Below are 17917 nucleotides of genomic sequence, written 5' to 3'. Positions count from 1 at the left end.
GGACTGAAACTCTTGGAAAACATTTCAAAATTTTCTGAGGGTAAGAATCACCTGGAAAGCTTAACCAGGAGGGTGATGCCCTAGAATGCACCAATTTGACAAAGTACGGGTGGCTCTCTGGACCAAACACACTGCCCGGAACCAGGGAATTCACTGGAGTCATTTTCTGCCCCAAACTCTTCCTGCAGGGAAAGCCAGAGACTGGGGAGCTCAGGCAGGGCCCCGGAGGCTGGTGGGAGAAAGTGGAGGCAAACGGTACCCCCCAGGGGCAGGCCAGGGAGCTGGGAGGGGAGCAGAGGCCGGAGCCCGCACTCACGCAGCCAATGCTCTGACGCAGCAACGCGACATGTTGAGGAAGGAGCTGGCGCTGGCACGGGTGCCCAGGGCAGCCTCAATGCCACGGAGTAGGTCATTGGTCTTGAAGATGAGGAGCATCTGGCGAGGCACGTGGTTGAGGAGCTGGCTGATCTGGGGGAGGTAGTTGGCTGCGTTGTTGCGGATCTCTGCGTCCTGAAGCAGCAACAGGGGGACAGACGGGGAGAGTTGGTGTGGAGAGTGGGGCCCAGAGTGGTAGGTGTCAGGGCAGCCTGTGGCTGGGGGCCTGCAAGGAAGCTCTAGGAGGGAGCTCCCAGCACGGCCGCCTCAGCGCCACTAGGCACCTCCCCAGGGGGAAGCTCAGCACAAGGGGCTTCGCAGTCCGAAGGACGTGGATGAGACATCTCACCCCAACTTCTGGCCAAGCGCTGGATGCAGTACGAGAGCACATCGATGGGGTCTCTGCCATCCCTGGCTCCCCACGGTCCCCAGTCCCCATCCTCCAAGCCTACAAGGCCATACTGACTGGGACAGGAAGTCTGCTTCCTCACCAACCCCTTGTGAGGCTGGAGTTAGCCAGCCTCTCGGCCCGGGGGCTCACCTGTGTGTTACTCTCCAAGGCTCTTTCCACTTGCCACCAATTTCAGGCCAGGCTTAGAAGGAGCCCTGGAAGCCAATACCCACTGAGTCATGTCCCCCATCCCCTCAGCCAAGCCCAGGCTGGTTCGGTTCATAGACCTGAGCTCCTGACCCCAACCCAACTCCAAAGTCCTGCTCTATATCCTGCCTGACTCTGCACCCCGTACCAGACCCACCCAGAGCCCCGTTGCCCACACAGCCACTGCCCATGACTGTCCTCCATGCTGGAGTGAGTCTCAGCCAGCCCAGTGCTTGAGGTCCCAATGCCCAAAGAGCAGGAGCCAAGGCTAGCCCTTACCCCACCCTGGTGTCTAAGTGTGAGGTCTGGCTCCCCACCCTTCCCTGTCCCTGAACTCTGCATGGCTCTGGGCAAACAATGGTCCCCAGCCAGAGCCCTGACCACAACAGTACACCTCTGACCTCTTCTCAGTTCCCAGAGGAAATGCTTGCAGGTATTAAGTCATTTGATCCTCAGCACAACCCTCTCAGGCAAGTGTATCACCCCCATTTGAGAGGAGGAAACTGAGGCAGTGAGAAGTTCGGCACCCTGCCCACGGGTCACAGCTACCAAGTGGTGAGTCGGGATTTTGAACCCCTGCAGTCCGGCTCCCAAGCCCATGCCCTCACCACCACGCTCTACTGTCTCTCACCTCACAGTGGGACTGTGACCCTGGATAAGTCCTTTCATCTCTTCTAACCCAGTGTCCTCATCTAAAAACTGGAAATGCTCATACCCTCTGTGCCCACCACCCAGCAGGACTGAGAGGGTCAGCAGAGATAAGGCATGGGGAGATGCTTGGTGCTAATCCAAGTCACAAGGAGGGTCCCAGCAGTGCCGCCAAAGGCTTCCCCACGTGGCCTCCTTCTGCAGCATGAGCAGGACTCTCAGCCCTTTCCAGAACACGTGTGTGCTGCTGATAACTGAGTTACTGTGAAACTCGAAATGTCCCTCAGGCAGAAGCTATCAGACTGGAACATCTCACACGAGGCCAGACACTGAGGCTGGCTGTCTCCCCGCTGCCTTCCACCACAGCTGTGGGTCATCCTGCCTGAGGGCTAAGGCCAGATCAAGGCCTTGCTCACCATAGCGAAGTTGGGACTGGCCTGGAGACAATCCCTCTCAGCTCCTCTCAGAGCAAAGGAAGGCTCCTGCACTCACCCAGACTCTCTCCAGGGGCCATCTCTTCAAGCTTGGACTATCCTGATGGTGGCTGTCTGCAGTAGACCCCGTTGGGTGCCTACGCAACAGCCATTCCCCATTCTCCTTTGTCAAAAGAACCCCATTTTTGTGCACGTGACCCCTTGGGGCTGTGCTCTTGAGGGAGGTAGAGCCCCTCCCTAGCCCCAGGGGAGATCTTGATCGATCTCAGCCATTGTCGGCTAAGAGCACAAGGTCTCTGTCAGTGTTTGGCTCTGGCATGGACCTGAGACACAATTCTGGCCAATGAGACCAAGGGGGAGTCTTTTGGGGGACTTCTGGGAAAGGTTTTCCTGTTCTTAAGAAACAATATACGAGAAGAAATCGTCCCTAATTCCCACCTCTGGACATTAGGGAATAAAGGTGTAAAGCTTGGAATTCTCACAGTTACCTTAGAACTGTGAGAGTCAGCCCAGAACCCCGGGTTTCTGATCTGTTCAATTAACCAACCTGGGCCCACTCACCTCCAGGCTTCCTGTTACGGAGAGAACAAATGCCTAATTGTTTAAGCCACTTGTAGTTGGGAAAACATCTTCCCCCACACAACGATGGAGGTTCCCCTCATTCTCGATAAGCCTAAGACTCAGAAAAACTGAGCCCTTACATCACAGAGACTGGACTGGGGTTGGCCTGGAGTAGCTAAGTTTATTCTCTCGCTGGCTTTTTGTCCCAAGTGAGCAATTATAGTCCATGTCTCCAGAACCTACTTGAACACCCCTCTGTTAGATGTGGTCCCAGGGCTGTAGGGACCTTATAAAAAGAGGTACATGACAGGATCCTTGCCTTCCAGGGACTCACCAACTAATCGGAGGATTCACACGAGGACACAAACGGCTACTCTTCGAAAGAGTCTATGGTGGACACACATGAGTGATACAAGTATTAAGGGGCCACTTTTGCCAAAGGTGATGAGAGAGGCTTCCTGGCTGGTGCTATGGACTGAACTGTGTCCCTCCCAAATCCCCACGTTGAAGTCCTAACCCCAGTGTGACTGTATTTGGAGATGAGGCCTTTGAAAGGGTAATCAAAGTCAAGTGACTTCATAAAGGTGGGGCCCTAACCCAACAGGACCAATGTCCTTAGGAGGAGCGGAAGAGATCCCGGGAGTGTATCCACACAGAAGAAAGGCCATGTGAAGGCACAGCGAGATGGCAGCCGTCTGCAAGTCAGGAAGAGAGGCTGCACCAGAAATCAACCCGACGATAACTTGATCTTGGACTTCCAGCCTCCAGAACTGTGAGAAAATAGATGTCTGTCGTACAAGCCACCTAGTCAGCGGGCAATCCGGGCAGACTAAGACGGCAGTGATTATGCCGGGTCGTTATAAGTGAATAAGAATGCAAAATAAAATTCTAACTTAGTTAATAAGAACACACACATGGGGCGCCTGGGTGGCACAGCGGTTAAGCGTCTGCCTTCGGCTCAGGGCGTGATCCCGGCGTTATGGGATCGAGCCCCACATCCGGCTCTTCTGCTATGAGCCTGCTTCTTCCTCTCCCACTCCCCCTGCTTGTGTTCCCTCTCTCGCTGGCTGTCTCTATCTCTGTTNTTTTAAAAAAAAAAAAAAAATTTAAAAAAAAAAAAAAAAAAAAAAAAAAAAAAAGAACACACACAATATACTAAGTACCTACAGTGTGCCACACGATCTTGTCCATCTCTGAGGCTTTAAATACCATGTACATACTGAGAACGCCCAAGTTTTTATCTTGGAGCTCCACGCTGACTGCTCACGATGCCGCTATGTGAATGCTCTAACTCCTGCCTCCCGCCCCCCAGCTATGCCCTTCCCAGAGTCTTCCCTATGTCAGGAAGTAGCCCCCCTACCCTATGACTCACCCCAAAAAGCTGTGATGCAACTCTGAGTCCTCCCTCTGCCTCCTGTCCACACCCAAGTTGACAGAAAGGCCTCTCAGTCTTACACCAACGTACCCCTTGGCTCATCTGCTTCCCTCAACCCCCACTTCCTTTACCGTGGTCTGCGCCCCCACCACCTCCCAGCCTCCCGACCAACTGCCCCACTGCTCATCTTGGTCGCTCCTGATACCTAAAATAACAATGCTGAGCACATTCTTCTCCTGCTTGAAACCTGCCAAAGGCTTTGCTTTGTACTGAGAAGTAATCCAAGCTTCTTCCCATGGCTTATGAGGCCCCAAGTGAAGCTCCCTCCGCCCAGCACCCCAAATTCTTCTCATTCCAGCACCCACCCCACCACACTCCAGGCCGTGCCAACACTTTCTCTCCCCGCCCTGGTGCATTGTGTGCCCTCTGCCTGGAACGCTTTCTGCAAGCCCTGCCCGTGGCTGCTTGCCTTCCTCGTCCTCCAAAACTCAGCTTAGACGTCAGCTCCTCGGCAAGATCTCTGAGCGCCCAATCTACAGCACCCCCATTACTCACCCTGCCTGTGGCCTCCAGTGGCTGCAAGCTGCAATTATTCCATTTACCTGTTTGTTCACTTGTTTACTGTCTGTCTCCCTCAACCACAGGGCAGATCTCAGGGAAGGCCTGTCTGTCTGTTCATCATTGGATCCCCAGCATCTAGTCTCAGTTCCAGCAAAGATAAATGTTTGTTCGATGACCAAGTTTCAGGAACCGTGGGGAGGCACTTTATATACATTATCAATAAAACAGAGATTATCATCCCTATTTAGAAAGGAGGGAGATGGTCTATCTTCCAAGATAACAAGCTTTAAAGACATGCAAGCCTGACGCGGTCATCATTGCCACCAAGCTTGCTGGGGAACCATGTCAATTTGCAGGACAGCAGAGCCAAGAGATGTCAAAAGATGGTCTTTTTGGTGGCATCGTTTAAGACTCCATCCAGCCATTCCTAAAGGCCCTCATGGCCCTCCGGGGAGGACCATGAGGCTCCGAGAGGCGACGAGAACCATCCAAGATCACGCCAGCAGGAAGAGCAGGAGTTGGAACTAGAACCCAGGTCTGTCTGTCTGGATGCACAAGTACGACCTGCCCCTTATGGTGAGCAGGACCTCGGCAGAGTCCAAGCCGGTCCCCACGTGGCTATGGACAAGTCTGCACGGGTCTGGCAAACTGATGGACTGGGAAGACAGAAGCTAACTCCATGAGAGAATGAGGAGTCTGGGAAGGAGGTGGCTAGGAGTATAGGGAGAAGAGCTCCTAGGACCAGTCTCAGCCCATGCTCCATGGGATTCTCGTCTAGATCCAATGGGAAATAAGCCACAAAGAGAGACCAAAAAAGCTGTTTTGGGGGTGCCTGGGTGGCACAGCGGTTAAGCATCTGCCTTCGGCTCAGGGCATGATCCCGGCGTTATGGGATCGAGCCCCACATCAGGCTCCTCCGCTATGAGCCTGCTTCTTCCTTTCCCGTTCCCCCTGCTTGTGTTCCCTCTCTCGCTGGCTGTCTCTATCTCTGTCAAATAAATAAATAAAATCTTAACAAAAAAAAAAAGCTGTTTTGCCACACATGCGGGGAAGACAATGGGACAAGTGGCCCTGCCTGAGTGCTGCATGAGGAAGTGAGGTGCCCCCCCAGCAGGGAGGCATACAGGAAGCTTGAGAGAGGCACAAGTGGAGCCAGACTTACTGATGAAACAGTCCCTGGGGATTCCCAAAAGTCCTGGAGGAGAACGTGGTGAAGCCTGAAATCTGGTGTGAGCGGGTTGGAGCAAAAGCCACAGCAGTCTGGATGACATGGTTACCAAGAGCAGGTTGATGACATAGGGAGACACTGTTCCCTCTCCCTCCTTGCACCCAGAGATGCTTCTCCTCCAGGATATCTTCAATGCTGCCCACTGCCCCACGGCCACAGCCCACCAGCCCAGAACCCCAGACCCTGGGCTGGAAGGGGTCCAAAGACCACCCGTGGCCCCAGCCCCTGCATTCAGGAGAAGGCAGGGCCAGGACAGGACCACCTACCTCTGTGGCGGTAACCGGGGCTTGGCCAATGCCCCTGCTGACCGAGTCCCAAGACCGGGCGGTGAGCATGCAGGCAAACAAGGGGTAGAGGTCCCCGGCCCCCAGGCGCTGGCTGTACGTCTTCACCTTCTCCATGTCAGTCCAGATCAGCGACTGCCAGAGGTGGCAGTAATCCAGGCGGAACTCGTCTGTGAGCACCTGAGGTGGGGGACCGCGTGGCAGGATCTGAGCCTCCTTTCCCCACGGAAGACCTAGCCCCTGGCTGGTATGACCACTGCGAAGGGGGACCGATGAAGACTGGAGCCCCTGTGTATCATCCGCTTCTCCCCCAAGGGTCAGCCATCCCTGAAGGTCCGACGTGAAAGCTACTATTTGGCCAGCCTTGGTCCTGAGTGGCGAAAGTCACTAATTGCCCACCAAAATCACACTCCCCGCCTCCCGCCTGGTGAGAGGAGGCTCTCTGCCTGAGCTCTGACCGATGCAATGTGGCAGAAGCTCCTCGCTCAGCTCCTGCAAACTTTCCCATGCTTGCTGCTCCAAGCCCTCACCCCTGCTGCTGGAGGATGATGAGACCACCCCCAGGGAGCCTTGGCCAGGCCCTGCCATCAGACGCCTCCACCTACAGGACAGGCACGTGAATGAGCAATTAGACATCTGTTGTGTCTGGGCCATCATGTGTGTGGGGGCTGTGTGTGACAGCAGCTAGCCTACCTTAAACTAATGAACCCAATGTCACTGAGTCTTTCAAAGGAGGCCAAGATTTTGCGAGGGGAGATCAAGGCTCTGAGGGGAGGAGCAGGAGACCATTGGGTAAATCTCTCCAGGACCCTCTGCCCTGGACTCAAGATAGGCCCTGGGTCCCGGTATTGGCAGTGAACTTTGCAACTTCCAGGCAGGAGCTCACGGCTCATCCGAACCAGATAAGTCCCAAGTTCCAGAAGACAGGCTGGGCCCATCCAGCCCCTATCAGCTTCGGGCCCCCTTTCCCACTGCACATTACCTCCTCCCTGGGGCTGAGTGACCCCCTCCCCCTGAAGTCCCAACTCACTGAAGGGCAGCTTACTTCCCAGTGGGCTGGCCTGGCCTTCCCGGAGAAGCGCAGTGTTTATAGCTGACATAGCACCCACACACCCTGGGGAACATCCCATCCACTCCCCACAGCAGCCTGTGAAGGGGGCGTTACCAACCTCATTTGGCTGGAGAGAGCTTGTATGATGTGACTTACACAAAATGATGGCTCTAGGGGCAGGGCATGGCCTCTCTCATCTACCCCGGCTATCTGCCTCCCGTGTCTGTGGCCGATCTGGGAGTTGAGTGAGCTCAGATCCCAGGCAGGCCCAGAGGCCCTGGGCTGGCCGGTGGGAAAGGCCTCTCCTACCTGGTAGAGCCCGTGGTCTAGCAGGACAATCTCCGCCTTCCCTGTGCCTGGACGCTTCCGTACCAGCACGTTGCCAGGGTGGGGGTCACAGTGCACGAAGCCATTGACAAAGATCATCTCGCTGTATATCTTGCCCAGATGGCGTGAGATCTGAAAGAGAAGGGAGGTGGGTGGGAGTTATGCCGCACTAACACCTGTCTCAGAGACTTCGACTCTGGCCCCTGAATCTGGTCACTTTCAAGAGAAAGGCCAGAGGCACTGGGTGGGCCTGGGCGGTCAGGGTGGGAGTGATGGCTTGTGATCATACAGTTCCTGAGCTTAAGACAGAAGCTCAGTTCTAACCCAGTTCCTCCAAACTTCAGCTGCACACAGAATCACCTAGAACTCAGAGGTGTTGGAGGTGGGCCCCAGGCATCGGCATCTGTTGTCAAGTTCCCAAGGTGATTATAATACACAGCAAGGTAGAACCACTGCTTCTAGCATTTCTGAAGGCCAGAACTCCCACCCCAACCCCCACCCTCTACTCTTTCCCAATCCCTCTCTTCCCTATTCTCTTCTCGATCTCTTCATTTTCTCCACAAAGCTGAAGATGGGCTGGAAGCTGGGGTGGGAGTGGGGTCATTCCAACCTCCCCTTCTCCAAAGAGCAAGGCTGGGGGGCTCTGGGTGAGGAATACGTGTCCCCGGCACCCCCTAGGGCTGTCCCACCAGCTCCAAGGCAGTCCCAGGAGGACCCAGAGTCACAAGCCCTGCTCCCCTCTCCCTCAGGCCCCTTTCCCTTCGTACCTCCCCGCCAGAGCCCAATGCTAATCTGATTTATGATGTCTGCACAGAAGAAATGACACTGGAGAGGCCATTTAAATCATCCTGTCACTGCTGCCCTCCCTGCTGAGGCGGTCTTCTTATCTCTACTCCCTTTTTATTAAAGCTAAAAGCCTCTTCCCAGCTAGGGAACAGCTGCTGAATAGTGCCAGACCTGGGCCCACAGATAGTCTGCCAATGGGTTTCCAGAGGACAAAGAGATGCTCAACTCACAAAGCTGATGCCCCAGGACACACACTGCCCTTGACACTGCTCTCAGTCCCTGCCGGACCCCACAGTCACTAGCAAACATATCCCAGCCAGAGGAGAGGAGCTGGGGCCCATGGGTGGTGGGGGAATACAGGAGTAGGGTCTTAAAATGAAGGCTCAATTTCTCTGCTTGGCCTACAAAGCCCTGCACAACCAGGCCCAGCCTCCCTCCCAGGTCTCGTCTCGCACCACAGTGATACTACAGCCACATCTGCTCTCTTTCTCTTCTCCAACGGCCCTGTGCTTTCCTACCTCAGGGCCTTTGCACATGAGCGTCCCTCTGCCAAGAGCCTTCCTCCCATCTCCCCTTCACCTATTCACCCCTCTCTTCCTTCCCATCCCAGCTCAGCATCACCTCTCAGAAGCCTCCCTTGACCTCCCAGCCTAGATGAGATTCTCCTGCCACAAACTCTCATAGAACTCTGTACTTTTTTTTCATGGTACTAGCACATTATTTGTGTCATTATTTGATTAATGACCACATAGCCCACTATTATAAGCACCCAAGATGGCAGAGACTGACTCTATTTTGTTAAACGACTTTATTAAGGTATAGTTTACATATCGCCAACTGGCTCTACTATGTACCCACTTAACCTATAGCAGACCAAACATGTGAATACAGGACTCTACCTTCAACATGAATGCGACCCTTGTCTGTTTTTTTGAGGTGCTGTGGTTCCTGTGTTGATGCTTATCCTAACCCCATGAATCTCCTCTGAACCGCAAAATAAACCTTCAAGAATAACCCTACTACAGCAATAGCTGAAATACTTGTATCGGCTTTAAAAGTAGGTACAAATACGATCCCCATTTTGCAGATAAGGAGCTGCGATTCCTCGAGGTTCCACTTACACAGAGCCACAGGCTACCCGCAGGTAGAGCCGGGATTCAAGCCAGGTGTGACCCCACCGCCTCCTGGCAACCATGCTACCTATAGGCTCACACCAACCTCTGCATTTCTCAAGTGAACCTTGTGACCTTAACCAGATGCTTCTCTCAGCTTCAGTGAAGAGGTTGTCTGAAGTCCTGACACCTATCTGATGTCGCAGTGGGTGAAATGAGTGCCCAGTACTCTGCAGGCACTTGGAGGACTTTGCCCCAGGTCAAGTTCTCAGCCTCGGGCTGAGATGTCAGCTGCCCCAGGGCTACCATTTTCTCTTTCCTCGGAGAGGGGCCCAGCTAGAGTTGGTCCTGGCTGAACCAGCAAGTCCCCTTATGAGAAGCCCTTTTGTTAGGCTCTTTGGAGCTCCATGGAGCCATGCTCTGGAAGGCTGCATTTGCCAAACCAATTGCATTTATTAAGTAATAATTCATTTTTATTTGTCAAGGATGCATATAAGGTCCAATCAGGGCTCCTGATCAGCCCACGATAAGCAGTACAGCCAGACTGAGCTGACAGAATGCCAGCCAACAGCAGAGAAATGACATTTCATTTAGTCTGGGCAGACCTGTCATGGGGAGATGTATGATCTCCCCTGAGCTTTCTGAAATATTGCTAATCACTCTGGGCCCCCTATTACTACATTGAAAGATGGCCCCTAGGGGTCTGGGGACTCAGGATGGGGGAGCCCTTGCCCACGAGGAGTGAGCTGCTGCCAGAGGAGGAGAGGCGCTGACGACTGTAGCTCACATATACACAAGCAAAGCCACCAAGTGGCCCTCCCCATTTCAACACCCCGTCCAGCTTCTCCTACTTGGGTGTCTTACCATTTGGGACCGGTTCCTGACGTTCACTTTAACCAGATTTCACCAACATAGACAGATATGGAAGGCACAGACAAGAGGGAAAACCAGCCTAGGCCACCAGCGTCACTCTGCCGCCATCTTGGTACTGCCAAGGGCATGTCTGACCTGGGGGCCAAGTCACCTCCCTTCTCAGTCTGGGTCTAAGTTCCCTTAGCTGTTAAGTGGGACTAATTCCATCTGTTCTATTTCCTCACAGGGTAACCTCCACATTCAGGGTCAAAATGTGATCACATCTGGGAAAGCACTCCATGTACTATACACTATAAAGGGCTTATATTACTAAATAAGACACACAAATGTGTTTGTTGTAATGTGGTAGCTTATTATTTAAAACTTGGGAAAAAATGTACCCTTTATCACTCCCATCAAAGTGTAATTTTCAAAAAGTTAAAAACATAACTCATAAAAATATAGAATAAACACATGTCAAAGATTGTTTAATTCACCAATAAGGAAGCAAATAAGAAGACAGAGCTGGTTCATAGAATTTTGAGGGACTGAGTATTTATGGGAATTTAAACAGGAATAAGAGACTAAGATTCCTGGATTAGATATAAAACTGGTTATTGTCCTACAGAGCAATAAGGAAATCATAACCTTTGCGGTTATCTTTTCTACTGGGCAGAAATTATTTGCATCTCTACCAGATAAGATCTACAGGTTGACGTATGACTTCAGTCTGAGCCCTTAATTAATTGTCAATAGCAGAGTCAAACAGAACTACATTCCCCTGGATATTAAAAAGCCCTCAGTGGGCTGCCTGAACAATGCCTAAGAACGACTTTGAAAGGATACACTGCACACTCTTGGCCTTAATTTCTAAATTTGGGGTAATTTTTCTTCCAATCTGTCAAGAGTCGCAGTAAATAGTTTCTTAGACCCAATTTGCCCAGAGAAGGCAGCCAGCCCCCTCCTACTCACGGAGACACCGAGGATCCCAGAAGAAACCTAAGGCCATCAATGGGCACACAACCCTCTCTCCCACCCTCTTTCCATAATTAGCTTAGCTACGTCTGGTGATTAAGAGCAAACAATTGTAAATACTGTAATGAACACGGGGATGCAGATTTCCCTTCCAGATACTGATTTCATTTCCTTCAGCTATACACCCAGGATGAACTGCTGAATCATACGGTCGTACTGTTTTTAATTTTTGGCTCAACCTCCACACTATTTTCCACAGTGGCTACACCAGTTCGCCTTCCCACCAAGAATGCACCAGCATTTTTTCTCCACGGCCTCGCCAACACCGTTCTCTCTTAACTTCCTGAGGACGATTCTAACAGGTGCGAGGTGATATCTCCTTGGGGTTTTGATGTGAATTTCCCTGATGATGAGTGATGTGGAGCACCTTGTCATGTATCTGTTGGCTCCTTGTATGTCTTCTTTGGGAAAATGTCTGCTCCGTTCCTCTAAAGCTGCCCCTTGCCCTCTGACAGTAGCATCTGCATAAAGACGGGGGAATGCCAACGTCTTAGAACGGTCATAGCTAACACTCTGGGCCAGGCACCATTCTAGGCACCTCCATGGACTCACAGCTATCCTCCGTAGTAGATGGCTAAAGGAAGAAATAGGAAAAGGGAAAGAGGAGAGGCTTGGTCACCCAGCCAGCAGTGAGTGAAACCGGGCTCCAAACCCAGGTGGCCCGGGTCCGGTGAACAAGCTGTCAATCGCCCGCTCTCTCCTGCCTATCCACGTACAGAGAAGCTCCCCCCTGGAGGCAGGGGCTGAAGTGAAACCCTCTGAAGGTCCACAGGGCACCCAAAAAGGTATTCCGCTTGGGGAAAAGAGTCTCAGAGGGAAATCCAGGACTGCTCCTCTAACCAAAAAACTCACTGGTAACTAAAGCTATAGGATAGCTCTTTTTAGAAAAAAAAGTCAGTGACAAGTTTTTTAATTGTTCTGTGTAAAAAGAATGTGCCATTCACGTAAGTGACTTTAGTAATTACGCAATGCCTTTATTCCCTGACAGCAGGGAGGTAAAAAAACAGGAATCTATAAAAAGGTTGAGTAAAGAATTAATTTAGTAAATAATATTTAAATCAAGGAGTTATTTTTGGATTTTTCTCAAAACTTGAATTGGCTGAAAGTGCTTTAATTATTCTATAATTGCATGGATTAATTTATTCCCACCCCCAAGGGAAAGCCTATTTATGTTCTTGGGGGTGTCGTGCAAGCAAGGCCAAGATCTCTCAAAGAAATAGGAGGTTGGTGTTGCAGGATATTAATAATCACATAAGTAGCCTGATGTTAAGTATAAAGAGGTTAATAATTCAAATTCTCCTTGTTCTTCTGTCAGTTTATGGCCAGGCTTCTTGAGGCACCAGAGCCTGAACGACCAGGATTTTATTCTCAGCCTTCACTCCGCCCCAAGGAACTTCCCTGGGAATACATAAACCTCAGATTCCTTGCTGCGGCCCAGGGAGGCCAAATCCAATATATGGAGAGGGTCAATCTTGGACTAGCCAATGGGGAGATGAAATTCCTGAATGTGAAGACATGGGGAACCTCTTCAGCCACACACGGTGCTGGGAGAGGTGGTAAGTGGGTTAATTATAGAAGGTGGGGGGTTACTCTAATTTTGGAGCTTGGTGAAAGCTTCTCTGGGTTAGGCTTACAGTGGGACAGCACCAGAGAGCCAGGACAAAGGATATCCCCAAGGCCAAGAAGGACTCTCAGGTCTCCTGGCCAGACAGACTCAAAGAGTCACAGTGACCAAAGGGATTGGGTCCTAGGGGCCATGACTATTGAAGACACAGTGAAGGAGGAGCCGGGGACACTTGACATATCCTGCCTTGGGGCAAAAACGCACTCCAGAGAAATCTTTCCACATCCTTCCACCTGACCTGGGTCAATATAAGAAACAGGGAAAGGGTTTCTTCCCTACATATTTCCTCTTTCCGGCAAGGGGTCCTGAGGGCTGGAATTCCAATGTAGTAACAACTTGTGCTGAGCGTGTACTGGGCCACTGCACCAAATGCTTCATGTTCCAATCATCGAACAATCCTATGGGTTCTTCTCCTGTACCCCACTTTACAACAGACAGCTGGGGCTTCCAAAGAGTGACTGGCTTCACCAAGACAGCATGGTTCGTAAGTAGCAGAGCCAGGACCAGAGTCCAGGAAGACTGACTCCACTCCTAACCCCCCTGCTGTTGGGGAAAGAAATCTCCAAGAACCCATATCGTGCACTGAGATCTCTAGAACATCCCCGCGCTTCTCAAGATTCGGTCTGACAAGTTAATGGAGTTCTTCTATATGAGGACGACGGAAGGAGATGTTTTCTTTCTAGTGATTTCGGTAAGCAAGATCCCTCCCCTGGTCCTCTGGGCACCTTCTACCCCAGAGCCAGAGGCCCGTGAAGTGGGAGACGACACGGAGGAAAAGTAAGCGTGGTATTCAACATGGGGAGACTGGGCTCTAACTGCAGCATGGCCTTTACAGATGGGGGGGGGGGGTCACTGTTTGCTCAATCGATGATCACTGCTCATTTTCCAAGTCTACGTGCCCAGGACAACAGAGGTAGATGGAGAGGAGGGGGGCAAAGAAGACATGCCTCTGTGAATAACATCATGAATTATAAATGATCTTACACAGAGCCTCCTGGGTGGGTCAGTCGGTTAAGCATCTGCCTTTGGCTCAGGTCACGATCCCAGGGTCCTGGGGTCGAGTCCTGCATCAGGCTCCCTGCTCAGCAGGGAGTCTGCTTCTCCCTCTCCCTCTGCCCCGCCCCCTGCTCGGGCTCCCTCTCTCAAATAAACAAATAAAATAAATGATCTTACACAACTTCACAGCCTACAGTCTAAACAACGACCCCGTGAAGTAGATATTGTTAGGACTCTGACTGCACAGATGTGGACAATCACTCACAGTTTAAGTAACTTACCCAAGGGCGCCTGGCCAACAAATGGCAGAAACAGGCGTAAGCCCAGGGTGCCCCAACTTTGAAACCCTCTGCCCCTCCTGCCACGGCACCCAGCCACCCCTTCTGCCACGCTCTCTGCATCTCTCTGGTACAGCACTTACATGCGATGCCTGCACACAGTAGGTGCTCGAGAAACGTCTGCTGAAACATACAACTGAGACCCTTCCGCAGCTCCCAGAATGACCTGGAATGGATTCTTTTTTTTTTTTTAAGATTTTATTTATTTATTCAACAGAGATAGAGACAGCCAGTGAGAGAGGGAACACAAGCAGGCGGAGTGGGAGAGGAAGAAGCAGGCTCATAGAGGAGGAGCCTGATGTGGGGCTCGATCCCATAACGCCGGGATCACGCCCTGAGCCGCAGGCAGACGCTCAACCGCTGTGCCACCCAGGAGCCCCTGGAATGGATTCTTAAAACTACTGGAAGGAAGAAGCATGGCAAGGGCTTCTGGCTACACGTGGCAGACTGAACCCATGCACTGACTCCACTCCCTCCCTACCCCATGAAGAGCGCTAAAAAAAAGGAAGAAAACGAAGAGCCCCCAACAACAGAGAGAGCAGACAGAAAGAGATGAGCAAGACTGCCTCTGCCAGATGGGACCATAGGCTGGCAGGGGGGAGCTTGCTGTTTGCCCCAATCCCACAGAGGCTCAGCAACTGAAGGCCCCTGACGCCTCTGAAAACCAGAGTTGGGGGTCTTGAAAAAGGAGGATTCGTGGGAAGGCTTTCTAAGTATGAGCTGAACCCCTGATGCCCATCACCACCCCCACCCCCACTCTGACTCAAAGCGAAATTTACTTTCTGCAGAGAGGAAAAGATAGGCTCTGGAGGCCATGCCACATACAAAGACGGCCATCCCAAAGACAGAGGACTGAATCCAAGTCCAGCTAATGACCCCCGGAAGCCCCCTGCCCTCGTCCCCTAGCTGGCTCCCAGGCCTCTTTCACAAGTTCCCATCTCTGCATCTACCCCCACTCTTCACAGACAGCAGGTGTCTGCTCACCAGACCCCAGTCCCCAGCCCCACATGCCCCAAACTCCCAACTTTGTCACCTTTCTCTCTAGCTAATTTCACACAAATTCAATTGGGCCTCAGCCCAGGCAGGGTCTTAAACACACACTCACTGAAATCCAATTAACCTTCGATAAAAGGTCTGCAATCAATAGTCATCCTATGGCTCGAGGAGGCTCCATCCAGCCTAGGGAAGCGTGCTCCTGCTCGACCTTTACTTTTAATAAAATCAATGACAGTCACTGTCACCAGCTCTTAATGTGACTGGCAAATATGATCACCAGGGCAGGCCCTCGGTAATATGCTGCTTCTGGGGGCAGAGACTCAAACAAAAGAGGGTCCCCCCCGCCCGGGCTGCTGGCCCCCCAGGCCTCAGGCTCCCTGGATGAGTGAGCTTGGAGGCTGGCCTTGGGGCAGGTGGTTCCTGGTCTCCAGTCAGTGTCTGAACCACCCGAAGAGTCTGTTAAAACACGGATTCTTGCAACCCTTTCCACTCCAGATTCTGATGAGTCAGTCTGGGGTGGGGCAGGAATTGCATTGAGTAAGCTCCCCCTGGAGATTCTGAAATAGATGGTTGAAGTCTTAACTCCCAGCAAGCCAAGAATCACTGTTGTGTAAAATACCCGAACAGGATATAACCTTAGAGTCCAACTAATTCAATGCCTTCAATAAGAAAATTGAGGCCCAGAGAGGGGGAGTGATTTGTCCAAGGTCACACAGCGAGCCACGGGCAGAACGCGGGCTGGAACTCAGGTCTCTTGCCTCCTAACCTGGCCTTTCTCCAACTGAGTCTTTGGGTACTGGCTACTTAGACTGGTCTTCAGGTCCTCACATGCTAGGCCCAGCGAGGCTGGGATGCTGCAGGGCCAGGAGGCCTCTTCAAAGTGGAGTAGGGCTGACTCAACAAGTGGTTGGAGGGGTCTGGAACCATCCCCACCCACCTGGAAAGCAATTCCTTTTACAACCACTTCCTGAGCCCCAACTTCAAGCTGAAGTCAAGCCGCCTGTGGCAGCCAAGATGTCACTAAACCCCCTACCACCCAGGATGTGAGGTGAGGTATTTGCCCCTTGTCACTTCTGGCTGTCCCATACTTCCCTCCCCCAGGAACACTCATAACCAGGCTGTCCTAAGGAGGGCTTCACTCCAGGGACTGGCTCACTGAGTCCCACAGTCCCCAGGAAACTTTAGAACCTCAGAAGTCTGTTAGAAATTTTCAGTAACATGGAGTCTCCGTACCTCTCCCTTCCCGTCCCCGCCATCACCCGCCACCCACACCCACACTCACACTCACACACACACACACTCACACTCTCACACACACACACACACACACACACACTCATGCCCCACTAGTCTTCTGTGAGGTCTGCGGCTCTCATGCTGCTTGGTAAGAGACACACAGATTAGTTTCTGTAAAGTAGGGCCTGTCCCCAGTCTTCTCCCAACCGATGGTCAGCGACAGCTCAGTACAGCACACCGGCTACCCCTGCCCACTGTCCAGCCTGAGGTTTCTGCGGCAGTATTTAATGACAACATCTCAGAATACCAAAGAGCCTCCCAGATCACACAAACCCCAGAAGCCAGGGCCAGGGGACTGAGGAATTACGTAATCAAGACAGTGTGGTACTATTACAAGGATGGACTGATAGACCAATGGAAGAGAACAGAGCTTCTAGAAAAGACCCACAGGTGACTGATGACAAAGATGCCAGATCCAAAAGACCACACTGTGTGACTCCGCTTGTATGAAGTGCGGTAGTGAGCAGAAGTGACCTCTGACAACAGTCAGAAAGGCACCCCTAGTGGGGGTGAGGAAGCCTGCCTGAGGGCTAGAAACGATTCGCATCTTTATCTGGCTGGAAATTACAAAGTGGATCCATATGAAGATGGTGGAAGTGTACCATCAAGATCTGGGAGCTCCCCTCTCTGGGTCTCCAATTCCTCACCTGCAGACAGGGGCACTAAGCCCTCCGTCCTAAGCTTACAGCGTAGGAAGCGTCTGGCACACAGCTGGGCTGTTGGTAAACACTAACCGTATAAGGAGGTAAAGGAGGAAAGGACAGGGTCCAACGATGGTAATAATCATGAAAACAACAATAATCAGGGGCACCTGGGTGGCACAGCGGTTAAGCGTCTGCCTTGGGCTCAGGGCGTGATCCCGGCGTTATGGGATCGAGCCCCACATCAGGCTCCTCCTCTATGAGCCTGCTTCTTCCACTCCCACTCCGCCTGCTTGTGTTCCCTCTCTCACTGGCTGTCTCTATCTCTGTCAAAAAAATAAATAAAATCTTTAAAAAAAGAAAAAGAAAAAGAAAAGAAAAAAAAAGAAAACAACAATAATCAACTAAGGACCAATCTGGAGTGCCAACCACACCCCAGGCGCTGTGCTCAGCACGGCTCACGCACTGCTCGTCTACTCATCTCTCTGAAAGGGGAACAGTGTGTGCACGAAATGGAAAAAACCATGCCTGACACGAGTTCAAGGGAGAAGGGCTGCACTCAGCACTCGTGGTGGGCAGAGCTGCTCAGTCCGCGCTGCGCCTCCTTCTTCAGGGAGTTACTGATGTGGCCGTCACTCGAGGGGCCCTGGTTCCACTGCAGCCAGAGTCAGTCCCAGGAGGGGGACGGAGAAGGCGGAGGAGCAAGGAGCATCCGGCACACCTGTGTTCAAACACCTGGCTCTGTCCCTGCTAGCTGTCTGAGGTTGGGCAAGTCGTTGAACCTCTCTGAGCTTTAGCT

At 52.0% G+C, this 17917-nt stretch overlaps 1 protein-coding gene across 12 annotated transcripts in view; it reads right to left on the bottom strand.

The window, feature by feature from the left end:
• Positions 1-17917, bottom strand: part of ADCK1 (aarF domain containing kinase 1) — a 122350-nt gene that overhangs the window by 9080 nt on the left and 95353 nt on the right. For all 12 annotated transcript variants that reach the window (XM_034643183.1, XM_034643179.1, XM_002926358.4 and 9 more), the window contains 3 exons: positions 7425-7574; positions 6047-6244; positions 317-510 (listed from right to left, as the gene is read on the bottom strand). In XM_034643183.1, the coding sequence (XP_034499074.1) occupies positions 317-510; positions 6047-6244; positions 7425-7574 (542 nt within the window). The remainder of the gene's footprint in view (positions 1-316; positions 511-6046; positions 6245-7424; positions 7575-17917) is intronic.

Source organism: Ailuropoda melanoleuca, chromosome 14, assembly GCF_002007445.2.
Source record: "Ailuropoda melanoleuca isolate Jingjing chromosome 14, ASM200744v2, whole genome shotgun sequence".
NCBI lineage: Eukaryota > Metazoa > Chordata > Mammalia > Carnivora > Ursidae > Ailuropoda > Ailuropoda melanoleuca.
This window is presented reverse-complemented; position numbering and strand designations above follow the sequence as displayed.